General features: G+C 38.5%; 2 protein-coding genes across 16 annotated transcripts in view; one reads left to right on the plus strand and one right to left on the minus strand.

Moving 5' to 3' along the window:
• The window catches only part of IQCG (IQ motif containing G), a 48,182-nt gene extending 34,980 nt beyond the window's left edge, over nucleotides 1–13,202 (plus strand). For 2 of the 4 annotated variants that reach the window (XM_025990225.2, XM_072728881.1), the window contains exons 8-11: nucleotides 185–259; nucleotides 8,245–8,376; nucleotides 9,054–9,155; nucleotides 10,614–13,202. In XM_025990225.2, the coding sequence (XP_025846010.1) occupies nucleotides 185–259; nucleotides 8,245–8,376; nucleotides 9,054–9,155; nucleotides 10,614–10,751 (447 nt within the window). In that variant the 3' untranslated portion in view covers nucleotides 10,752–13,202. The remainder of the gene's footprint in view (nucleotides 1–184; nucleotides 260–8,244; nucleotides 8,377–9,053; nucleotides 9,156–10,613) is intronic. The other 2 variants (XM_025990227.2, XM_072728958.1) reach the window with 1 other exon arrangement.
• LRCH3 (leucine rich repeats and calponin homology domain containing 3) overlaps nucleotides 12,011–24,286 on the minus strand; it is a 115,083-nt gene continuing 102,807 nt past the window's right edge. For 6 of the 12 annotated variants that reach the window (XM_072727442.1, XM_072727375.1, XM_072727313.1 and 3 more), the window contains 2 exons: nucleotides 21,547–21,624; nucleotides 12,011–17,887 (listed from right to left, as the gene is read on the minus strand). In XM_072727442.1, coding sequence (XP_072583543.1) covers nucleotides 17,687–17,887; nucleotides 21,547–21,624 — 279 coding nt within the window. In that variant the 3' untranslated portion in view covers nucleotides 12,011–17,686. The remainder of the gene's footprint in view (nucleotides 17,888–21,546; nucleotides 21,625–24,286) is intronic. The other 6 variants (XM_072727674.1, XM_072727430.1, XM_072727520.1 and 3 more) reach the window with 1 other exon arrangement.

Raw genomic sequence — 24,286 nt, forward strand, 5'->3', positions numbered from 1 at the left:
ACTCGATCCTGGGACTTTGGGATCATGACCTTACCTGAAGGTTAATAAAATCTTAACCAAAAAGAAATAAGGAAAGCAGCCAGCCAGCCAGCTTGAGATACTGTCACAGCTACACCTCTAATCTTGAGAACTTCTCATTCTGAACCCTGCTGGCAGGAATTCCTGATATTTATCGTTTTCACAGAAACTGAGGTTGAAAACTGAAGAAGAGAACAGGATTCATATGGAGATTGAAACGTTCCTTAAGAAGGAGCAGCAGGTGGGTCACCCAAACTTTTTTACACTCTGATGGGTTTGTCATCCACTTACAAAATATCATGTATGGCAAAAAAAATTGTTTTTAAGGAAATAAATTATTTGAGGGATAAAAGAAGCAGGGCAGCCCTGATGGCGCAGCGGTTTAGCGCCACCTTCAGCCCAGGGCATGATCCTGGAGACCCTGGATGGAGTCCCACATCAGGCTTCCTGCATGGAGCCTGCTTCTCCCTCTGCCTGTGTCTCTGCCTCTCTCTCTCTGTTTCTCATGAATAAATAAATACAATCTGAAAAAAAAAAATCAACCAGAATTTTACTGGCCTAATGAATGAGCTTTAGACCATGTCTTGTCTCACAGTTACTCATCTGAATGAACATTTTATAAAGCTGTAATTTGAGCACAGGTAAAATTTTGTCTTCCTTTATCAGCTAGCATTAGATAACAAACTTTTCTTGCTCCTATATTCCTCATAGTCATAATTTTAAATTAAAATTTACTGATTCTTAAAATTATTAAAATAACATACTCTTAGTTGAGGGAAGTTTTTTTTTTTTGTCAGTTGCTTTTTGCCTCATTTTTTTTCATGTTATTATAGTGTCTTCATAAAAATAATTTAAAATAAAAAAATAATTTAAAATAGCTTTATGTTCTATTGAATGGTCATGTCTTAGTTGACTTGTTACCCTTTATTTTGGATATTTAGATTATTTCCAAGGTTTCATTATTATAAATAATGCAGTAATGAAAGCTTTGACAAAAAACTGTTTTCCTTCACTGTAGTTATTTACCAAAAATAAATCTGAAACATGACAGTATTATGTCAGAGAGAATGGTATTTTGTGACTTGATAAATATTTCTAATACTTTCTAATCTACACTAGCATCAACAATGTAAATTGCTGACACTTATTTCAAGGTACCATCAACTATTCTAGGCATTTTAGTTATTTTAAGGTGCTCATTTAATGAGTTGTTCTATTTTGCCTTTTTTTTTTTTGCTAATAGAATTGAAAAATTGACCATTTCCATATATATATATATTTATTTATTTATTTCTTCTTGTGTGAATCATATGTGACTGAAATGTTTTAATTTATTTCAAATACTAATGACAAACCAAGCTGAATGGAATTTTTAAAAAAATCCCTGTTAAATGAATAAGGAAAAAAATGTCCAGCTTATGATTCAGTCTACCTTTGAGAAGGCTACTGAATTTTCAGTAAACAATTCCAAGTTTATGGTTAAAGAAAATAATTTATAGATGCTATCTCACAGGACTTTACTGAAAAAAATAAATCTGGTAGGCTATTAGGAACAGAGACTTCTATCCTGGCAATTTAGGGATTATGTACCATGTTACCTATTCAAGTGTTAGACACATAATTAGCAGGTGTTTAATAACAATCAGATGAGTTGGTGGATAAATGGACAATGGATGGATAAAGCCAGTGTTTCCTAGATCTTCAGCCCAGTAACACAAGCAGTACAGAAATACTTTTCAGTGAGAAATTTGAAACAGCACAGAAATTCATAGATTTTAAAAAGTGAAAAGTGAAAGCTTTAATTACTCCAAAATGTTCCAAAATTTCTTCCACATATTTTTTTGATATATGTACTTTTGTATGTACAAAATACTTACATTTTTTTAGTATTTATCTATCCATCGATGTCTATTTATTTATTTATATTTGTGACACAGACATGATCATACTATATATTTTGTTCCAGACACTTTTTTTTCTTTTAAGACCTTATTTATTTATTCATGAGAGACACACACAGAGAAAGGCAGAGACGCAGGCAGAGGGATAAGCAGACCCCTCACAGGGAGCCCAACATGGGACTTGATCCTGGGACTCCAGGATCACGCCCTGAGCTGAAGACAGATGCTCAACTGCTGAGCCACCAGGCGTCCCCACTTTTTTTTTCTTAATTTACTTTATCTTATGTTTTCTATGGCAGAACAACTACTATAGAGTATCCCATAGAGGGGATATACCAAGATTTAGTTAACTATTCTTCTGCCAGTGGACTTTGTTTGTTTCCAAGATTTGCTAGTTTAACAATGCTAAATATTTTGAGATATGTCTCTAAATGCATAGTATATGGAAAGGCTATTCATTTTTACATATCAGTGTAGATCCATTATGTCCCCTCATATTAGTTTTAATCGCTTTTCAGTTAATTCATTTAGATTTTCTAGATTGAAGATACAAAATCTTATTGAAAATAAAATCTTTAAAAAAAGGGTGGGGGATACCTGGGTGGCTCAGTGGTTTAGCGCCTGCCTTTGGCCCAGGGCATGGTCCTGGGGTCCTGGGATCTAGTCCCACGTTGGGCTCCCTGCATGGAGCCTGCTTCTCCCTCTGCCTGTGTCTCTGCCTCTCTCTCTTTCATGAATAAATAAATAAAATCTTAATCTAAAATAAATAATAAAATCTTAAAATCTCTTTCATGAATAAATAAAATCTTTAAAATCTTAAAAAAAAATCTATTGACAGCAAAGAATAATTTTATATTTTCCTTTTTGTTATTTATATGTTTATTTCCATTTTGTGGCTAATTGTATAGCTTGAGTGTCAAGTGTAATGTTGATTAGTAGCAGTGGTGATGGGGCACCATTTTTCTATTATTGGTTTTAATGGTATTTTAGTCAGTATTACACAGGAATTCATAGTAATACCAAGTTTCTCATGTGCAAATTAGGTCACTCATTGGGAAATAATAGGACCCTGAAACTTGGAATAGGAATATCTTGATGGATTCAGAAGCAATTAATAATCTTGAACTCCCAAGTAACTCTGAATTTCCCTTGCCAGTGGAAGTATTATGCCTTCCAGGGTCTGAAGAGTTTAGCCTTTCTTTCTCTGAAAATGCCATAGTAATAATTTCATCTGAATCAGATGCTCACTCTGAAGACCCAGCACAATCACGCCTATTGCCCCTGGTTCTATAACTAGAGTCAAATCTCAGCAAGTTCCAGGGTACAGATAACTCAGATAACTGTAATTCAGAGGGAAATAGCTTGCAAACCTACAGAATTACAAGACTTTGCTTGTAATTGGGAGACATGTGTGGGGATGGATTCTAAGTGTATTAGAGCGATGAGGATGGAATATAACACTAGATTGAATCACGTTCATTGATAAGGGTATACTTACTAGAGATTCGATGTGATAGCTTGTGAAGCTGGAGGTGGCTAATAGTTCACTTGAAACTTGGACTCAACAATTCAACAGTGGCCCACATTTAATGAGGTGTATATGTCAGAGCTTCCCTGCTTTGATTTGGAGGAGAGAATCCAAAGACTTAGGAAAATAGGAATATCAGAGTGAATTTGTGTGACCTACAAATCTGCCGCTGGGTATCTATATGTAATGAGTTTCTCTGAGACATTTCTTCCCAGAAGACACTCCTATACTAAGACATGGAGAAATACATTAATGAGGGGAGCACCCATATCCTTGAAAAGGTCTTTGGTTGCTTTCTTTTGTAGGCCAGGTAAGATCATGGGTGATATCACCATCGAAATGCTGATAATGAGATCCTGGAGAACCAGAGAATATGTGGCAGCACTTGACTGCCAAAGACGGGTGACCACATTTACCATGAAGGGCAGCAGGCATGCACTGGAAATCAGAATGCCTTTGCCCATGAAGGGTATTTGGCGATGGCTGATTAACCATGGTACTCCTCTGAACAAAATTGATGAGCAGCCTGATAATCACTTGATGTATATAACAGAAAAAGTCCAAATCTAGTACCAAAGCCCTGATTTGAGTCACCACAATGAGGAGTCATGGTTTCTCCTCCAATTTCCAGAACTAAGTCAATTCAAAGACCAAAGTCCCTTAATTGAAAGGGCCAGGTCCCCCTGAGGATGAACTCTGCAGTATTACTACAGGTAGATACTGTGAATCTTCCTCTAAGCCTACTCAGAGGGACGTGTGGCTATTTATTGGAATTACTATACACCGGAAAACAGACTTTTTCAGATTACTAAACATTGGCTCTAAATTGATACTGCCTCCTGGGGACCCAAAACAACATTGTGGTCCCTACTCAAAATGAGGGATTATAGTGCTCAGGTGATAGGTGGAGTCTTAAGTCTGATTTACTCTGGGCCCACTTGTTCTATGGATCCACCCTTTAGTTGTTTCCCATATATTACATATGGACATATAATTGGAATAGATGTACTTGGCAACAGACTTTCCATATTGGCTCTCTGACCTATGGAGTGAGGGCCATTATGGTAGTAAGGGCCAAGTAGAAGTCTCTGGAATTTCCCCTTCCAACCAACATAGTAAATCATAAGCAAATGCTGCACCCCAGCTGCAGCTGCAGCAATTAGTGCCAACAACAACAACAATAAGCAGAGGTTGTGATACTTAGCACAGCCCCATTTAATTCAGCTGAGTAGCCAGCTGAATGGGTAGTGGCTGTGGACTACTGTAAATGTAATCAGGTGATGACTCCAGTTGCAGCTACAGTTCCAGATGTCGTATCTTGACTGGAGAAATTCTTCAAAGGCCACTGGCACTTGGTAGGCAGCTATTAACCTCCCTCTGACCATAGCCAGTGTCTCCAAACTGGTTTGGAAAAACCTCCCGAAACAGTTTGCTTTTACCTGGCAGGGCCAACAATATACTCTTATGGGCTCACATCAGGGCTGCGTCAATCCTCCTGTTCTCTGCCATAATACAGTCTGAAGAGACATTGCTTACTTTGACTTTCTACAAAACATGGTAGTGGTCCATTGCATTATGTTGATTGTATCTAGTGAACAGGATGTAGCAAGGACCTTGGATGCCTTAGTAAAACATATGAGAAGGTGGGAGAGGAGCTATTTTTGGTACCAGTTTTGAATCATGGTTCAGTTGGGTGACAGAAAACACACCAGTAGTTTCAGCAGGCAACATTTAACAAAAGAATCATTAACAAACAAACAAAAGGATGAAAGAGAACTCTAAGGAATATCCTCAGGTTGAAGGATATATCCAAGGAAGGGATAAACTGATGTTTGCCTCATTGCCCTGGGTCAGAGCAGGTTCACAGCTAGTGGGATAAAGATGGCACACTGGGAACTGTGGACTCTGGTAAACAAGAATCCTCCCGTTGTGTCAACAAAACTTATTGGTGAATAAGTGGCACAAGTGTCCCACACACATGCCACTGTCAGCCGCACCCCAGAAACAAAAGGAAGGACACTGGACTGTGCAGAGCTTTCCTCTCGTGTCCCTCCAGTGCCCTCTATTGACAAAGGTGATCATTGTGTTAGCTGGCAAAAGAACTAGGCTGTAATTGTCACTCCTTTCCAAATAATTTCTAATTTATTTTTCTCTCAACATTCTATTATGAGTGTTTCCAAACATACGCAGAGTTGGAAGAATTTTATAGTGAACACCCATATATCCACCATCTACTGGTACATTCTACTATTAACATATTTTTATTCTTACTTCATCGCATTTCTATGTATCCTTCCTCCATTAACCCATCTTACCTTTTTCATGCCTTTTGATAAATTAAACATTATAATTTGTAGTTTATAATTTGATATTTCCTTAGCCTATGAGTTATTTAAAAGCGTATTTCTTGGGGATCCCTGGGTGGCTCAGCGGTTTAGCGCCTGCCTTTGGCCCAGGGCATGATCCTGGAGTCCCTGGATTGAGTCCCACATCGAGCTCCCTGCATGGAGCCTGCTTCTCCCTCTGCCTGTGTCTCTGCCTCTCTCTCCCTCTCTCTGTGTATCTCATGAATAAATAAATAAAATCTTTAAAAAAAATAAATAAAAGCGTATTTCTTAAATGTCCAGGAAATTGGAGTTGGAGAGGGAGTGTGAGGCTTTCTATCGCTGACAACCTTTTGAGATCTACACTCTTACAGTCTTCCACCACGGTCTCAGAATGTGACAACGTAAGGGTTAGCTCGTTGGAATTTGTTGAGCCCTTTGCTTGTGTTATGTGACTATTCCACGGGTATTTGAAAAAAAAAATGTGTATTCTCTATTGGATACAAATTTGTATAAATGTCTAACAGTCTGTCAAATTCTTCATATTATTTCCTTTGCTCTTCTTGACCTATTTATTTAGAGAAGTGTGATAGATTGTGGATCTGTCAATTTCTTGTATTTCTAATAGGTTTTACTTTATATATTCCAAAATGGCATTAGAATATAAAACTTTATAACTGCAATATCCTTATAATAGAACATGTCTTTTCTCAGGATAAAATATTCCTTTTTGTCTCACTTAATTATTTTTGTCTTGAATTCTATTTTGCCAGATATTAATTACCAACCCTGCTTTCTTTTTGCTTTGATTATATTGTTTTAGCTATGGTTTTTATAAATAGTTCATAGGTTGATTTTTTTAAAATCTGAGGCTCTTTGATAGGGAAATTTATCTCAATTTATTTTTATGGTGATTTTCATTTGTTTATACTTACTTCTTCCACCTTATTTTGTTTCCTGCTTTTCAAGCTTTCTAGTTGTTTTTTTCCTTCTTTTTATTGTTCGAGTTCTTGCTCTCTACTGCAAACTCGTTATTTGCATACCACTTTCAGTTTTGTAATATCTGCATACCACCTCGTTATTCCTATTTCATACATAATTACCTAGACAACAAAATTAAGATTTTTATATCATTACTGTAAAAGAAAAACCTGTAAAAGAAAAAAAGAAAAGTATCATTTGCCATAAGTAGAAATTAATATAAATAGAAGTTCAGTAAATACCAAATGATATTACATTTTAGTCAGGTCTTCTTGCCTGCCTGGAAGCTGTTCTCTCTTTTTGTTAAGAAAAGAAAAAAAAAAACATGCTAACAAGAGTTAGAAAGGTGTTAGATGTGATTGCACTAAACTGGTATGTTTTCTTTAACTTAGAATGATGAATTGAATCACATTTTAAAAAAATTCCATGTCAATGGAATTTTGATGTCTCTTCTTGATGTCTCATTCTTGAGGTACATGATCTAGGAGTTTGGAAGTCACGCATTATGTTCTTGGAGTGGTAACCTTTGACATTTTAACATGTATTTATACTTTGTTCTTCCTCTAGAAGTCTGTAGAGTCAGTATCTACATCTTTTGGCCATCATTAAAGTAGAGCTTTCACTTACCTCTTCTCTTCTCCTATGTCCTATGTTGAAACCATTCGTTATTTATTTCCATTTTATAAATGAGGGGATGGAGGTTTAGAGAACTTAAGTTCACTTAAATTGAGTGCCAGAGTTGGGAGCTGTACCTAGGCATTCTGCCTTTAGAGCCTGTCTGTGCTTTTCCATGAGACTATCCTGTCTAATTTGGGATTTCAGTTCCAGATTATGATTTATTTTTAAAAAGTCTATTATGTAGCTCAACTATACATTTTATTGTTTCTCATACATACTATCTCTTTCATTTTACTTTATTAAAATACACTCTTGAGTAACTCTTAGAAAGACCAGGTATATTCTTTCTTTCTCTCCCATTTGAATGGTAGGTTTAGTTAAATATAGAATCTTAGATTCACATTTATTACTTTTTAGGATTTCAAAGACATTGTTCCCTTCTCAAATGGTATTTACTATTAATAATCAAAGCAATGTCTGATGTCATTCTTTATCCTTCAGAATTTTCTTACCCATTATTCCTTTCAAACTTCCCTAATCCAGACACCTAGAAGGCCCTCTTCCCCGTTTTTAAATTGAGTAATAATATTAAGTATATAAATATTAGGCATATAGTTTGATTAGCATTTGCATATATACTCCTATAATCACTACCCAGATGGAGATGTAGAACACATTTACAGCATCCTAGAAGTCTTCCTCGTACCCCTTCCTGATCAAATCAAGCAGCCCACCTCCTCGAGGTAGCTACGATTCTGACGTTTATCACTATAGAAAAGTTTTGCTTGTTCTCAAGCCTTATGTAAATGATTTCATACAGTACATAAAGTTTTGTGTCTGGTGGAACCCATGTTTTAATGTTCTTTCCAAACAGAAACTTGAGGAGAAACTAGAGTTCTGGATGGAGAAATTTGATAAGGACACAGAAATGAAACAGAATGAACTAAATGCTCTCAAATCCGCTAAGGCCAGCGACTTAGCACACCTTCAAGAGCTTGCAAAGACGGTAAGGAAGCAGTCTGAGGAATGGGTGGTAGCTGAGCTGTAGTAGCTGGGTAATGCTATTCTGGTGGCAAGGAGGAGGTGTGCCTGGAAACCACTGACAGTCTTCCCATGATGATGATGATGATGACATCAATGATGGGGCAGTAATAGCAGCAACCGACACACTTCCATGGTGCTTGTTCTGTCCCAGGCACTTTGCTAGCATTCCACATAAAGAACTTATTTAACCCTGACAACAACCTCTTGAGATAGATGCTATTATTTCTACTTTATGGTCTCTGAAAATAATCTGTAAATTATGATTTTTAAAAAGCTTCTGATTATGGCTTCATCATTGAATAACTAAAACTAAATTTCTCCTTTAAAAGATGGCTATTTGTACATGTACTTTCTATGAGTTAAAAAAAAATGTTACTTTCAGGTCATTAATCACACAAGTTAGTAGTTCATTTTTATGCAGTATTTTTATAGCAAATCTGAATGATTGAAACTGCAAATTCTTTATAGCTAACACATATTAATAATATGAATACTTCCAATGTAGGAATCCACTTAGTTTTTTCTTTGGTTTCTATTTGGCATGCTTTGTTCTCAGATTTCCTATTAAAAGTTCAGGGCTGGGTGGGCCACATGTTGCCAAGACAGTCTTCTAATCCAGATCCGTGTCTATCTCTGTAGATACGGGAGTATGAACAGGTCATCATTGAAGACCGGACAGAAAAGGAGAAGACCAGGAAGAAGATAGAACAGGAGGACTTGGAATTAAAGAGCATCATCAAGGTAGAAGGCCAGAGCTGGCATCTTAGGGCACATTTAATTCAACAGCTGGGCTAACAGTTACCAAGGAACAGAGTCCATCTCATGTCCTATGAAGCCCAGGACAGGAGATCTTCAAGGAAGGATGGCCTTCTGCTATTGTTGGAATTAATCTACAGTCCTTGGAGCAGGGAGACAGTTAACATAGCAAGGGCCACGTCTCCAACTCTGAATCTGGGGGAAACGGTGGCTAGCAGGGGAAGCAGGACCTAGAACTTGTGCCCAGAGGCCAGATTTAAGATACTATCTATAATCAAAACAGCTCTTGGAGGAGCTGCTGCTGAGGCTGCTTTTTAAAAATTTATTTTCTTAAGTCAACTCAACCCCCGGTGTGGGGCTTGAGCTCACCACCCCAAAATCAAGGTCACGTGCTCTACCATCTGGGCCAGCTGGGTGCCCCTGGAGGAGCTTCTTAAAGTCCTATTTATAGAAGTTAGCTCAGGCTAGCTGCTAGGTTCTGATAAGAGCTGTTTTCAAAAAAAGGTGAAGAGAAGTAAGCAGTTTAGAAAAAAAAAATCTTTTATCAACTCATGTATATTAGTGAAGTTGAAACTGGTAAGTCAGATTCTGGGAAGTATTTTCAAGCAGAAATAACATCAGCTGGACCAAAACTGTTGTTTAGAGGATTGCCTTTCTCTCTGAAAGAAGAGCGTCTGCTGAGATCCTAGTGTGCAAACAGTAGTTGGTGAGGTGTATTATGAGGTGAGTTAAGAAAGCGTGAAAGTACATTCAGTACAGATATCCAAACCCAAACATGAGCTTTCCATTAGGAGACAGTCTGATGTATAGTTAGCAGGGATTTATTGAGATTTGTGGTGTTTTCTATTTGGCAGGATTCCTTGATTTAGAGCAAAGATGTAGACTAGCTGAAGACTATTTTTGTTTTCACTAATGGATCTGTGCTCCCAGTTGTTAGAGCTTAGTCTGATTTTAAAGCAGCCCAGACTGTAATGACTAAGATATTTAAGAGAGCTATCGAAATCCTTTTTGAAAGAGTACTGATCCTTTAATCATTAAAGCCATGAAATGCACAAGGAAACCTATGAAGTCATCTAAATTATCTGCACATTTTTGAGTGCTGGCTTTTGCCTGTGGCCTAGCTTGCACATCCCTTTCGCAGGGTCAGATGTGGGGAACTTGGATGTTCATAAAGAGGGGTAGGGTGGTAGAAGGGAACCAGGTTTCTAAGTGTAAAGATTCTTAATCAGATGCCTTCTTTTTATGTTTACTCCTTGAGAGCTTCACTGTAGAGTCCGTGTGCCACAGGGGAGCATTACTGTAGGGAGAGCATGCTTGGCCACTTCCACATTTCAGACAGACAGCATTCTTCAGACAGAAGTTACTTTATGATAAAACAACTATCTCATGCAGAAGGGATGCAGCTTGTCAGGCATACACATTTTTTATCCCTTTTTCTTCCAGCTCCAGGCCTGGTGGCGTGGCACTATGGTAAGGAGGGAAATTGGTGGTTTCAAAATGCCTAAGAAGGACAAAGATGATGTCAAGGATTCAAAAGGTAAAGGCAAGGACAAGGACAAGCGGAGAGGCAAGAAAAAGTGATGGAGTTCTCTCGTCTTTTCCTGTGGTATTCTGGAGATGGGAAGGAGGACTTGAAGGGAGGGAGGAAGAAACATGTTAGCAGTACAGAGAATTTGTATCTACAGGTTGTTTCTTATTGGACATTCCCAGGTACTGCCTGGTTCTTTCACTTTGCCTGTTGTATTAGTTTTCAAACCCTGATTTAGGAGTGTACCATCGACTTAGGGCTTCTTCAGATTTTGAAAAACTTTTGCTGGGAAGAAGTATTTCTAGGAGCCTTGCAAAGATCCCTCTTGCTTTTTCTCACCAGAAGAAAGTTCATGGGCTTAGTTATTGTGATGCATTAAAACTTCAGTAATTTCTGTAATGTTTTGGATTCTTTTGTCTATAGTGAAAAAAACTCTCAACCAAAAGTAAAGTGTTCATTCGGAATTACAATTATTACAAGATAATTTAATAATATGTCTAGCATAATATGGACATAGTAAAGTTCCAAAGGTTGGTTCCTTCCTGCATTTATTTAAGATTTTATTTGAGAGAGAAAGAAACAGAGAGCATGAGCAGGGGGAGGGACAGAGGCAGGAGAAGCAGGCTCCCCACCGAGCAGGGAGCCCGACATGGGGCTCGATCCCAGGACCTGAGATCATGACCTGAGCAGAAGGCAGATGCTTAACTGACTGAGCCCTCCAGGTGGCCCTCCTCCTGCCTTTTAGATTTATTATCACTTTAATAAGTTTTTGTTGGGGTGGTGGGAGCATGGAATACATATCTTATTATAAATAAGTTGGTTTAGCTCCTTTTCTGGGAAATAGCTAGGAATATAAGTAATAAAACAATAAATAATGAATTAGAATAAACAGAAACATTAGGATGTACAATCACGCATGGTAAAGGTGAGGACACAGGCTGCTAGAAGACTAGCTTGGAGAGATTTTTGATCAGTGAGACACCAGGATATGCACCTGCTTTGCTTCCTCAACAATTCTCACCTTGCAGGATATTACTAGTGTGAAGGGCAGAAGGTCTTACATAGTTGGTAATTCCTAAGAGTGTCCAAATATGTCACATGTATTTCACAAATTAAGCCTTATATGTAATTGCAAATACAGGGCAAAGCTGGTATCTATACTTCTTTAAAAGAGTGAAAAACAACAACAACAGCAACAACAACAAAAAGTGATCTGAAGGGCCTGTTCAGAGGACCCAGTTTCTACTGATGTTCCTTTGGGGAACTAAATAAATACCCTTTCACATCTGCCAAGGAAAACATGCTTTAGGTATGAACATTTTCAAATCAGCCTTTATTTCATGCGATTGAAGTGTAGGCTTTTATTTTAATGTCAACGTGTAAGGTGGCATACAGGCAATTTAAAATAACACATGATATTGACATATTTATACTTAGAACTTATGCATTATATTTACAGACATACAAATATAGGACAATGTTTTACAAAATCTTTTACTAATTACATGTTTACAACATTTTCAGAAATAAAATGAAATCTGCTGTAAACCATCTCACTGCAATACGTATATAAAAAGGTTTCTAAATATCCATGTTTTCCTTCATTTCTATAACCATTTTAAGCACTTAGTTGTTAAAAATTCGTCATACTCATCGGCAGTCACACGTCATTGGTCACTGCTGAGCTGTAGCAAGTAAGAGAAATCAGACTCCTTGATTAGCCATGAGGCTGTATTTTAAGAAGCTGTTAGAGAGAGTGACCTACTAATAAGCCCCCTACCCTGTTCTAGCTCCACAAAGGCCCCTCCACCCACGAGCTGCTTCCAGAGAACCTGCTGACTTACAGACTCCAGGGGCCGTGGTGGGTGGGCACTCAGCCTCCTCCTGGTTCACACTTCACACGGGGCTGGCCACTGCTTCACTAATGGTCAGGTGGAACCACTACAGCATCTTCATCTTACACTGGAGTCTAGCCAGGCTAAATGTTAAGTTTTCTTTCCAGTTAAAAAAAAAAAAAAAAATGTACAAACCAAACACTGAATACAAAAATTTTCTAGCAAAAGCATCACGAGATGTTTTTGCATCTTGACTTAGAAAATAAATTCAATATATTTGATATTTTTGTTACCAACCAAAACTGTACACAGATTTTTTTCTAGTAATTCAAATAGAAATTTGAATTAGTTTGATAAAAATACATTAATAAAGTTTCACATAATATGTAAGATGTGAAATAAGTGGAAATTTCCATTTATTCCTATGGGATCATTAGTTGCAAATGTTCCAAATGTTGCACTGTCCACATTTTCTGGAAATTATTCTTTGTGTAATAGGTACAAAAAGTCCTGTTGTTTGCTGAGTTTCACTTCAAATGGCTTCTATTATTTGGAAATTGTACTGAGGTTCAATGTTGACTAGAAGGAGAAAGATCTATTGTTTAGAAATGCACATAGCTGAATTTTTTTAATTTTTTTTTTCTGAATTTTAATAAACAAGTTGCTGGATTGGTGGGTCTGTTTAGAACTGTAAATATAATGGGGTCTGGCTCAAAGCACTTGAAAGACATTTTACTTTTGTTCTGTAAAGTCAGTGAAGGTTAGTAGGCTCTGAGGCCAGGTGTTTTATGTTCTTTAATTTTAAACTTGGACAAAGTGACAATGTCCTGCTGAACTTATCTCCCTGTGAGAACAGGGAGAAAACACTACTTTGACCAGATAGTCAACATTATCTTACTGAGTTACTTTTAGATGTTGCATCTACATGATAGAAAACATTTTGCTGAAATGCACGCATTGGTAAAGAAAATCTAGAACAGTTCACAGCCTGAAAAACCCCAGGTAACTGGTATCTTCACGTACTCTATTTACTTGGTTTATCAAGACTGTGAATACCAAAAGATATGCTGACAACTCAAAGGGGTTCAAAATATAGGGTAAGAAAGACCTTGGTAGCTTAAACTTGAACAAAGGCTCCTGGCTTTGGGTTCCAGGAGTCCCTGGGCCTTCTTACTCAGCCCACGATTGAGTGAGGAAGGCACTAGTGGTGGTCAGATGAGCTTGATACAGAGACATCATGCTGTTTTCTAAGATGCTACAAGTGCCTTCAGTTAGCCATGGAAACTGGCAATTACTTGAAAGAAATTAAGAAACCTGGCTTTGCTTTTTATTACGTTTGCCCTGTTTTCCTAATCTTCCATTAGTCAGGGAACTGGAAGTGTATCTGTTGTGAGTGGAAGGTACTCACAGATCCAGGTACCTGGGAGCAGCATGGGGGCAGCGGAGCAGGGCTCAATGCAAATAATGCAGAGTAGTGCATTTACCATCCTAAGGATTTGGAAGCTCTGTGTAGAGTGCTTGTTTATAATGGTTAGATAATAGCAGGCTGTCACATATGAGAACCAAGCTTTAGGTGGTGGCAGACAGAAGTTGGGGGAGGCCTAAGACGCTGGCCTTAAATACAACTTACCTCTCTCATTGCTTTACTATGCAGAAATCTAGGCCTTCTATGTTGTATTTGTTTTGCTTTGGACAGATAACCCCAAGTAATCATAATATAGCTTTTGATTTTAAATGTGGCTGACAAACATAGTGGGGTCATTACACCCCATGTCATACAAAAATACCCAGCTTGGGAAAGTGATCTCACTCTGTCGAAAATGCAGATACCCAGGCCTCACTCTAGACCTACTGAATGAGAATCTACACTTTAAGAAATGCTCATTAGAAGAGATTCTAACGAACAACCAGCTTTGGTAACCTGTGGATTCCAGAAACAGGAAACAGGTAAAGACAATAGCATGTCTGTGCTTTCCAGAAAGCTAAATATCCTTCTGAGAAGCTTTCTTTCTGGTATGGGAGGCAAGCTGACTCTCTAAGAAAGCACAGCCTGTTTAGGCTTCAGTGTTGGGTTCTCAGTAATGACAGAATTAAGTTTCATTTGCGAAAACCAACCATGTCTTCCTAAAACAATTCATTGGAAACAGATATAACCTCCCCTAAAATGGAGAAATGAAGCAAAATATTCCTGTTAGGAATCATGGAAACAGTCCCTTTTAAGAACACGTAAGAGCTTTGTGTAAGCAGATGGCTGGCAGCAGCAATCACGTTGTCCTGCTCCGGGATGGCCGGGCCAGCGCCCAGGTGCTGGGGGTCCTTATGCAGCAGACAAGTGGTGCTGCTGCTTGGGTGGGGCAAGCTCCAGGAGAGCCTGCACCGTCACTGCGACCTGGCTCAAACCTTTCTCTTCTAAAATGTGCAGAGGCAAACATAATTGCTCCTGAAATGGGACAACGTAACATAAAAACAAACAAAAGAGAAAACAGGATCAACATCAACGAACTGAAAAGAAAAAATAAGCATCTCTTTTCTCCCTCATAACAGTCAACCGAGATAGGACAGGTCAGCACCTGGGGAACTGACCTCTGTTAATAGGAGTTACACAGAGATGGCATTGGACACTGTCACTTTATTAAAACCAAACACATATACAGGTCATTTTGAAAACTGGAATATGGACAAGTTACAGACACTTAATACATACAACAGAGGATAACAGAATACGAGAGAGCAAAAGCAACATCCCCAATAAATAAAGAGTGATGCAGATCAGTAAAAGGAGGCAGGGAAAACAGAAAAGCGGTTCCAAGTTACCAGACGGCTCAGGCCTGACAGGTCTAACAGTGGAGGAGAGTGTGCTCTGGAAATTACATACCAGAGGAATGCAAGATGGGTTCATGCCATAAGTCAGGCTGCACGAGGGAGTGAGGCCCACCAGCTGCATTCTACTCCTGATTTTGAAAATCAGAGTTCTCGTCCCAGACAGGGAACACAGGAAGAAACAAGTATTTCATAACCTGGTACTTAATGGATTAAATTATGCTGGAGAACGGTGATACGAGTTTATTCAGGGACATCTTAATTACCGTATATTTGAAGGGTGTTTATAGGTTTGCTTAAGGAAGTTAAAATACTTCTATCGTGTTTGCCTCATTCATGTTTGGTTAATCCTATCTTGAAAGAGAAAAAGGCAGTGTTTAAGAACAGCACCTATCACTGGTTTTTCTTTTAAGACTAAATATTTGGAAAAATAGACGCTGCTCACAAAGGACAGACAGTAGAATTCTGATTTCACTAAAAGGGAGACTATACATGTTTATTAAAGAAGATAACTAGACTTTTCATTGGCACTTTATTATTAGGAAGTTTTACAAAATTAGTTGCAATAAAAAATATGACATTTATTTTGAACAGTTATTGGTACTTGTGCTTCTTATTCAAAATTTTAATACTTGTCTTGATAAAACAAGGTAATTGCAACCTTTTGACTATAAAACTAGCAACTTTGTATAAATACTTTGAGTGCCACTGTCAGTACAGATTAATTACTCTAAAATGAAGCTGCAGGGTGTTTTGCTCTTGAGAGAGGCATATTTTCTCTGAAGCCAGTTCCCTCATCTCTTCTCCATCGTGCCCTGTGCTGCGTGTGATTGGACACCCCTTGCCCCCACTGAGGCTTATGCCTTCCAGATGCACATTTACCTTCCAGGAGGCTTCAAGGGAATGCCGTGTGCTCTGAAGAGAATGTACAACTACTCCTCCCCAAACCACACACAAGACCACATGTTTTTTTATTTCCTAAGGGGACAAAACCACAAAACTGTATGATCTTTGATGCAAGACCTCTTAAAATCAAAACAAAGCAAACCTCCCAAAGTCTGGAAGGTAGTGCTACTGTATAAAACTGGCTTTCAACACAGTGTTCACTGTTTCAGCACTACCAGTAAATAGTTTTTTTAAGGTGTTAAATAATTGTCCCATTTGATACGGAAGAAAACCAAAGCAATCAGACCCTCAGGCTGACTTCTACAGTAGGGTGTTATGTTCTCTGCAATTCCCCTTCATATTTGAGTTCAGTAGATTCCAGAATGTTCAGAAACCGTATTTATGAGAACTAGAATCTGAATGCAAACATAAAATAATTTCAAGCATCAAGGCTAGCAACTTAACTATTAAACGTTCTGACAATACTCACTGCCTTGGGTAAAGAACAGAGACTGCTGCCTGTTACTTTACCTGCTGCTACTGTCCAGATATAACCTACTTAACAGCCTAAATCAATGCCAGCTCACCTACTAAGATGGTTCAAGTATATTGGAAATTACATATATTTCAATTTTAAAGTCTAAACAGGATTCTAGAGGTGAAGCTCAGCTATGATAAGAACAAGCAGAGGAGAGCTGGACAGGTGCCTACTCCTGAACAGTCAGCTCCAGATAATGTGCTTGTTGTGGACTAATTTACATGTACACACTGGGCTCAGAATAGCAATCTAAGGAACCTAACTGATCTTTGGACTGAACATTCGAATCAAATGAAAATTATTAAGATTACACGGCCCGAGCTTCCAGATGTGCAGACAGTAAATGCTGAGGTGGCCCTGTGCCTACCAATACAGGGAGATTTCAGGATTTTAGGGCTCAGCTCGAAACAGAGATTTAAGTGACCAGGTGCCTCCCCAACCGGAAAGGGTACAACTATTTCCCTTAAGAGCACCTGTTGAAGAGGTTGGAAAAATGGCCGCATGGGAATTTTATTATGTCATTTAGAAATAAAAATCTTAAAAAAAAATAAAAAGAAAAAAAAAAAAGAAATAAAAATCTAAGTCATATTCTAAGAACAGGTTCAGGATTGTATTAAGACACCTCAGCACTTATGATAAGAGAAACAAGGCCACAGGCCAGGAGAATGGACAAATGACCAGGAAAAAAAATGCTGGTCTTTTACTCTTTGTTAGCAATCATCAATGTCCACTAATGGGATGAGCTGGACATGAGAACAGGATTTATCTTCCTTACTGGTTAGCTCTTTGACGGCCACAAAACAAAACAAAACCAAACAAAACAAAACCAAAAACCCTTTGTAACAAGAAACAAACCTCCTTTACCAAGCACAGGAATGGTGTGGAAAATCCTTGGAGTACGATCTTTCAACTAGAGGGAGAAGACCCAGTAATACAGCAGACAGAGAGTTAACATTAAAGTACAATAAAATGCCACAAAACCCAAAAGCTGGAGAGACAGAGAGACAAAACTGGATTCTTCTGAATGTGCCCCAAGAGAAAGTAGTGTTTCAACAGTTCTCTTAACGCTGAGGTTTAGCTGAAGGATGTCAGAAGGGGAACAAAGATTGTCCTGTCCAAAGTGTGAGCAGGAAAGGAAAACAGAAAAACAAAGTTAGTGGATCAAAAATACAGATTTGAGTATAGAATTCAACATGATCATCTCAATCATACTTAGAGAAACACATCCTACTAACATTTTTTACTATGATGAATGAAAATACTGAAAAACAAAACTACAAAGACTCCTCTACATGCTGAGCTTGATTTTACTACTAGAATAAAATGGTCTTGTTGGTGACCAGTACAAACACTCAGGATACAGTAAACAAAACTGGGTGCTGGCTCAGGGTTGTGGGAAGTCTCAAAGTGGTGAGCTCAGTGCCAGCCAACCTTTTTCCTGGCTCATTCTTCTCTATTAACAACAACAACAAAAAAGAATGGGACAGTGGGCAGGAACCCCCAAACCTGAGGGTGGGCTGATGAGAGGGAAGTGTTTGGAGAAAGCCAAGTTAATCAGGGAGGGTCACAGAATGAGGAGAGCCTAATAATCAAGGAGACTTACTGCCTGAAGGCCAGGTATATTGACTGATTTGATGTTCCTTTCAAAATCATGTCGAGCCCATCTGCACCAAGTCCAGGTTACTAATATGTACAAAACGAATCTAGAGTCGTAAGGGGCCTTAGAGATCACCCAGACCCTCTGGCCCACAGAAGAAACTGAGTAAGTAAATGAAAACACAATTGGACTGGAGAACAGGAAAATATTCTTGAACACATAACATGCAATAACTCCAGGACATAAGATGCTAGACTCAGTAGACATTTTTATCACCCATTATAGTTTTCTGAATGTAACATACTTGATAAAAGCATAATAATAAACAGAATACCCATATGCTCAGCCTTATCAGAGGTTTTCAAGAGTTCTCTTATTTTTTAGTGATTCATTCAGAACTTTTAAACACTTCAAAAGTTATACTGAGAAGGGAAATTGTTCACCTTTATAGTCTTTGGACATAAAATCTGACAAATATTTACAATTCAAGATTTATGTTACACATTTTCAAAAGTGACCATTATTATATCCCTGATTTTCTTTAAAAATCAAAAAGAAGTGGGAGTGTTTAGGTAAAGGTCAGAATGCCCAGAAGTAGGGGAGAACAAAGGAAGAGGAGGAGGTACAGGTTTTTCTTTTTTTAAAGATTTTTATTTATTTATTCATGAGAGAGACACACACACAGAGGCAGAGACACAGGCAGAGAGAGAAGTAGGCTCCATGCAGGGAGCCCAACGTGGGTCTCGATCCTGGGACTCCAGGATCACGCCCTGGGCCAAAGGCAGATGCTAAACCACTGAGCCACCCAGGGATCCCCAAGGTACAGGTTTCTGCTTTCCTCTAGAGGCAGAGGGACATGAAAAGGCTACCTGGACCTATGAATTTATGTATTTATTCATTTTCCATCACTTTGTTCTAAGCTTATAAATAACTTTTTTTTTCTTTTTCTTTCTTTCCTTTTTTTTTTTTTTTTTTTAGCAGAAGTAGCAGTGTAACAGGAACCTGTCTAAAAGTGGTTGGGGTGGTGATGATGGTGGTAGAGACTCGGGTGGAAGGCAGAAGGGGAGAGAAGACGTGGCCTTCAGAGATTGTCCACTTCCTCTTTCAGATGGGGGAGACTGAGAAGGAGGAAGGATGTGCTAAGAACCCCAGTCTAACCACCCTAGAAAAATACCCAGTCTTTTAAATTTGTATTTTTATCTGTTTCCTGCCTTCAAATAGCACAGCTCTGATCAGAACAGGGACAGGCTGGCCCACAATAAATCCTGTTAACCATTGCTTGGCAAATGCTGAATTATATGTACATCTTAAGGCAGAATGTGTTTTGCTGACTGTTGGCAGGTACATTTTGAAAGACTTTCAGTATATGGACTTTAAATCTGAGACAGATGATGGTTCTCTAAAGCCTGGGGCACATGTATAATGAATGTAAAGCTGGTAAACAGGGAATGCCTGGATGGCTCAGTGGTTGGGCTCTGCTTTTGGCTCAGGGCGTGATCCTGGAGTTCAGATTGAGTCCTGCATCGGGCTCCCTGTAGGGAGACTGCTTCTCCCTCTGCCTGTGTCTCTGCCTCTCTCTCTGTGTCTCTCATGAATAAATAAAATCTTAAAAAACAAAAAAAAAAAGTTGGTAAACAGTATTTTTAACAGGTTTGACACTGGCCAAGTCTGCTCACGTGTCTTGCTGTATGGGGATGTTTCAGCACTCCTCTCTAGGTATGGCAGTGCCTCTTTGTACTCTCATCTTTCCTCTGGTTCCCATGCCCTGTACTAACCCATGCTACATTCCTTTGTTTCAAGACATGGTGTCAGGCATTGGGGCGGGTCCTGGCATGCTTGTGTAATGTGATGATCAGGTGGGAAGCACGACTCACTGTGAGTGTGTACATATGAATATCAGAACCACTTATTAGAATGCAGAAAATGCATGCTATTTGCTTAGAAACCTTACTATGGCCCTCTTACTCCATTTAAAAATGGGCTGTTCTAAAAGAAATGGTGAGCCTTTAGAAAACAGTATGATATAAAAATGAAAAATCGGCTTTGAATTTGTCCAACTTCATTCAGGGCAAGTCCTAAGATTTTAGATACTTGCATTTCTGTCATGAAAGCTGTTAGGACAAGGGCTTAAGTTCAAGAGCAACATGGGTTGAGCCCAGGGGCAAATCCTTGGGTTCTGACAGGAAGGTGATAGAAAATTAAGAAGGTGATGCGAAAGAGTCATGTTTTTCTTCTTGGAGGTTGGATACTACATATGATGACAGGAACCATAAGGGTTATGGCTAATGAAAAAAAAAGTATCAAATAGCACTAAGTTGTCATTTCTTTAAGTGTATCTGCATCACATGTCATTTAATATAGTATTTTTTAAGAGTACCATGTTTAGTTGGTTTAACCTAATTGTTTTTAAAAGGGTAACAATAAAAAGTGTATCAAGTTCATGTCTCTTAATCATCTACAGTTTAACTATTTGTACTATTAGAGAGCAAGAAAGCTGTAACTGAGGAACCTGGAGACAATAAATGTCAACAGCACCTAGAAATGCCCTCTTGTGGGGTAAATTCCAAAGTATTAGAGCTGAGTGAAATCTGACCGAAGTCTGGGGTTTCGTGAACAGCACCGTCCCAGTGTCTGTCAGTGTGGATGGCACACCATGGTTATGCAGTCGATGTTACAGTACTGGAACCTGTACACAGTAGCACAGGCAGTTACTATTATAGATCTGTGCTGTTTTTGCAACATTTTTCTAAGTCTAAAATTATTTTAAAATAAACATTTTAAAAAAGAAAGTAAATGTTAAAAAACCTGAAACCAATGGAAGCATTCTCAGTCTGAGATGCACGCATTTTGAAGCACAGACTCTTGTGTATGAAGATGTATACAAGTCAAATGGCAAGTAGCAATGTTTTAGAAAATGTAAAAAATAACTATTTTTGATTACTTAGTATTATAATATATATTTAAATTTGTGTCTCATTTCTTTGTTTTGTCCTTGGAAGTAATTAAGGAAAACTGCCCAGAAGTATACTGACTCTAGTAACACAGAATGTTAGTAATTACCAACTTTGTTTAGGCCAAGTCCTGTAAGATTTTGATACTTGCATTTCTGAAAAATTTTAGAAAAATAATACCCAAGTCTATTTAGGCAACATAAGAAATGAGAAATTTATTACCTGAGGTACACCAATTTTTCTGCAAGCTTCTAGGAAATTCTCCACATTCCGCCTGCATTTTGCCATTGTTAATTTAGGCTGTAAAGGAAGGAAAATGTGGTGTTACTACCAAAGTTTAAAAATACCCGTGCCAACGGCTTTGTAAATTCAATAATCTAGGCCACAGGATCAGCAAACTTTTTCTTAAAGAGTCAGATAATAAAATGTTAGTCTTTAGGGCCATGCATGATCCGCTAAGAGCTTGAAAGCAACCACAGACAATATGTAAGCAAACAGGTACTCCAGTAAAAACTTCATTTACAATAATACGTGCTGGCCTTGGGCCATAGTTTGCCACTCCCTACTTTATTTATTTTATTTTTATTTTTTTGCTACTCCCTACTTTAGACATTTTACTTTGATTTTTGTAAAGCAAGTACAAAATACAGAGAAATTTTGGGGAAACAGCTGTGTTTTTTTTTTCATCCACTCTTTAACAGAAATTTTTTAAATTTATTTTGAGAGATAGAGAGAGAGAGAGAGTGCATGAGGGAGGGGGAGGAGCAGAGGGAGAGGCAGAAGCAGACTCCCCACTGAGCAGGGAGCCAGATGTGGAGCTTGATCCCAGAACCCTAGAATAATGACCTGAATTGAAGGCAGACACTTAACCGACTGAGTCACCCAGGTGCCCCCCCTACCTTTTTTTTAAATCCATTTAAAACAATATACACTGAAGACAATTTATAGTAATAGAAATTACTCACAACTTTGTCATTCAAATATAATCACAGTCAACACTTTAGTTCATTTCCCTGCAGTCTTTATTAAAAAAGGTAACAAAAAAATAGAAATTTTAAAGGCAAATAATTTTTTTTTTAAGATTTTATTCATTTGACAGAGTGAGCAGGAGAGCACAGGCAGGGGCAGCGGCAGGCAGAGGGAGAGGGAGAAGCAGACTCCCCTGAGCAGGGAGCCCAATGCAGGGCTTCATCCCAGGCAGGGGATCATGACCTGAGCCGAGGGTACAGATGCTTAACTGACTGAGCCACCCAACTTTTGCTCATAAATATACTACAGAAACATCATGTCTCTACTCAGTGGTAATACTGAAATGTTTTTAAACATTCAAATTTTAAAAGATTGGATTAAAGAAGCTGTGTTCCAAAGGGTGCGAATTTCCTGTAGGAAATTTTCCTAACTTCTAATTAGTAACCTTGTTTTTCTAAAAAGGTCTCTTACTAATAACAATTGTGTCATGTGACCTAAAGTCCTGAAAACCTTTTTCTTTTTAAAATATTTTATTTATTTCTTCATGAGAGATACAGGCAGAGGGAGAAGCAGGCTCCATGCAGGGAGCCTGATGCAGGACTCGATCCAGGGACTCAACCACTGAGCCACCCAGGTGCCCCTAGAGAAAGTTTTTCACCTAGTAGGTTATGTATGGGTTATAACGTAAGGAAGAAATATGAATTCAATTTCCCAGAATGATAAATAAATTCAAATGTTCAAAGTCATTGGCTGGTTTCTTTCTTTTTTTTTTTTTAAGATTTTATTTATTCATGAGAGAGATTGAGAGAGAGAGAGAGAGAGAGAGAAAAGCAGAGACACAGGCAGAGGGAGAAGCAGGCTCCATGCAGGGAGCCTGACGTGGGACTCAATCCTGGGACTCCAGGATCATGCCCTGGGCCGAAGGCAGGTGCCAAACCGCCGAGCCACCCAGGGATCCCCAGTTGGCTGGCTTCTAATATGTTTAAGTATCAAGCATGGAATCCAAATGTCTGCATGAACTCTGCCTTAGAGTTTTTACACAGGTAAGCAGATTAAAGTAAAGCCTGTATCACCTCTAGAAAACAAAGGTTTCACTTGTGAATACTTGAGTTTTCTTCAAAGACGGAATATGATACTCTATCATGAGAAAAGGGGAAATAAGATAAATATATAATAGAGTTTGAGGTACTATAGTCTTGGCCTGAGAAAGGTAGCATGGGCTAGGATTGGCTTTATTATAAAAAATGAAAAGGTGGGATGAAAGGAAAATAGTTTAAACTTTTTTTCTTTTTTTTTTTAAAGATTTATTCATGAGACACACACACACACACACACACACACACACACACACACACACAGAGGCAGAGACAGGCAGAGAGAGCAGCAGGCTCCACACAGGGAGCACGACGTGGGACTCGATCCCAGGTCTCCAGGATCATGCCCTGGGCCAAAGGCAGGCGCTCAACCGCTGAGCCACCTAGGGGGATTCCCCTAAGAAAAATTTTTAAAGGGATGCCCAGGTGGCTCAATCAGTTAAGTATCTGACTCTTGATTTCAGCCCAGGTCATGATCTTCAAACCCTGCATGGGACTTCATGCTCAGGGGCCTGTCTGCTTGAGATTCTCTCTCCCTTTTCCCTTCCCCCTACTTTCAGGTGGGCTCTCTCTCCAAAATAAATAAATCTCTCTCTGTGTCTCTAATAAATAAAATCTAAAAAAAAAAAAAAAAAAAAAAAAAAAAAAAAAAAAAATTAAAATGGAAAAAAAAAAAAAAAAAAAAAGGGCAGCCCTGGTGGCTTAGTGGTTTGGTGCTGCCTTCAGCCCAGGGCGTGATCCTGGAGACCCGGGATTGAGTCCCACGTCGGGCTCCCTGCATGGAGCCTGCTTCTCCCTCTGCCTGTGTCTCTCTCTCTGTGTGTCTCTAATAAATAAAATATAAACAATTTTTTTAAAAGAATATTTTATTTATTTATTCAGAGAGACACACACAGAGA

This window comes from Vulpes vulpes, chromosome 1, assembly GCF_048418805.1.
Source record: "Vulpes vulpes isolate BD-2025 chromosome 1, VulVul3, whole genome shotgun sequence".
Taxonomy (NCBI): Eukaryota; Metazoa; Chordata; class Mammalia; order Carnivora; family Canidae; genus Vulpes; species Vulpes vulpes.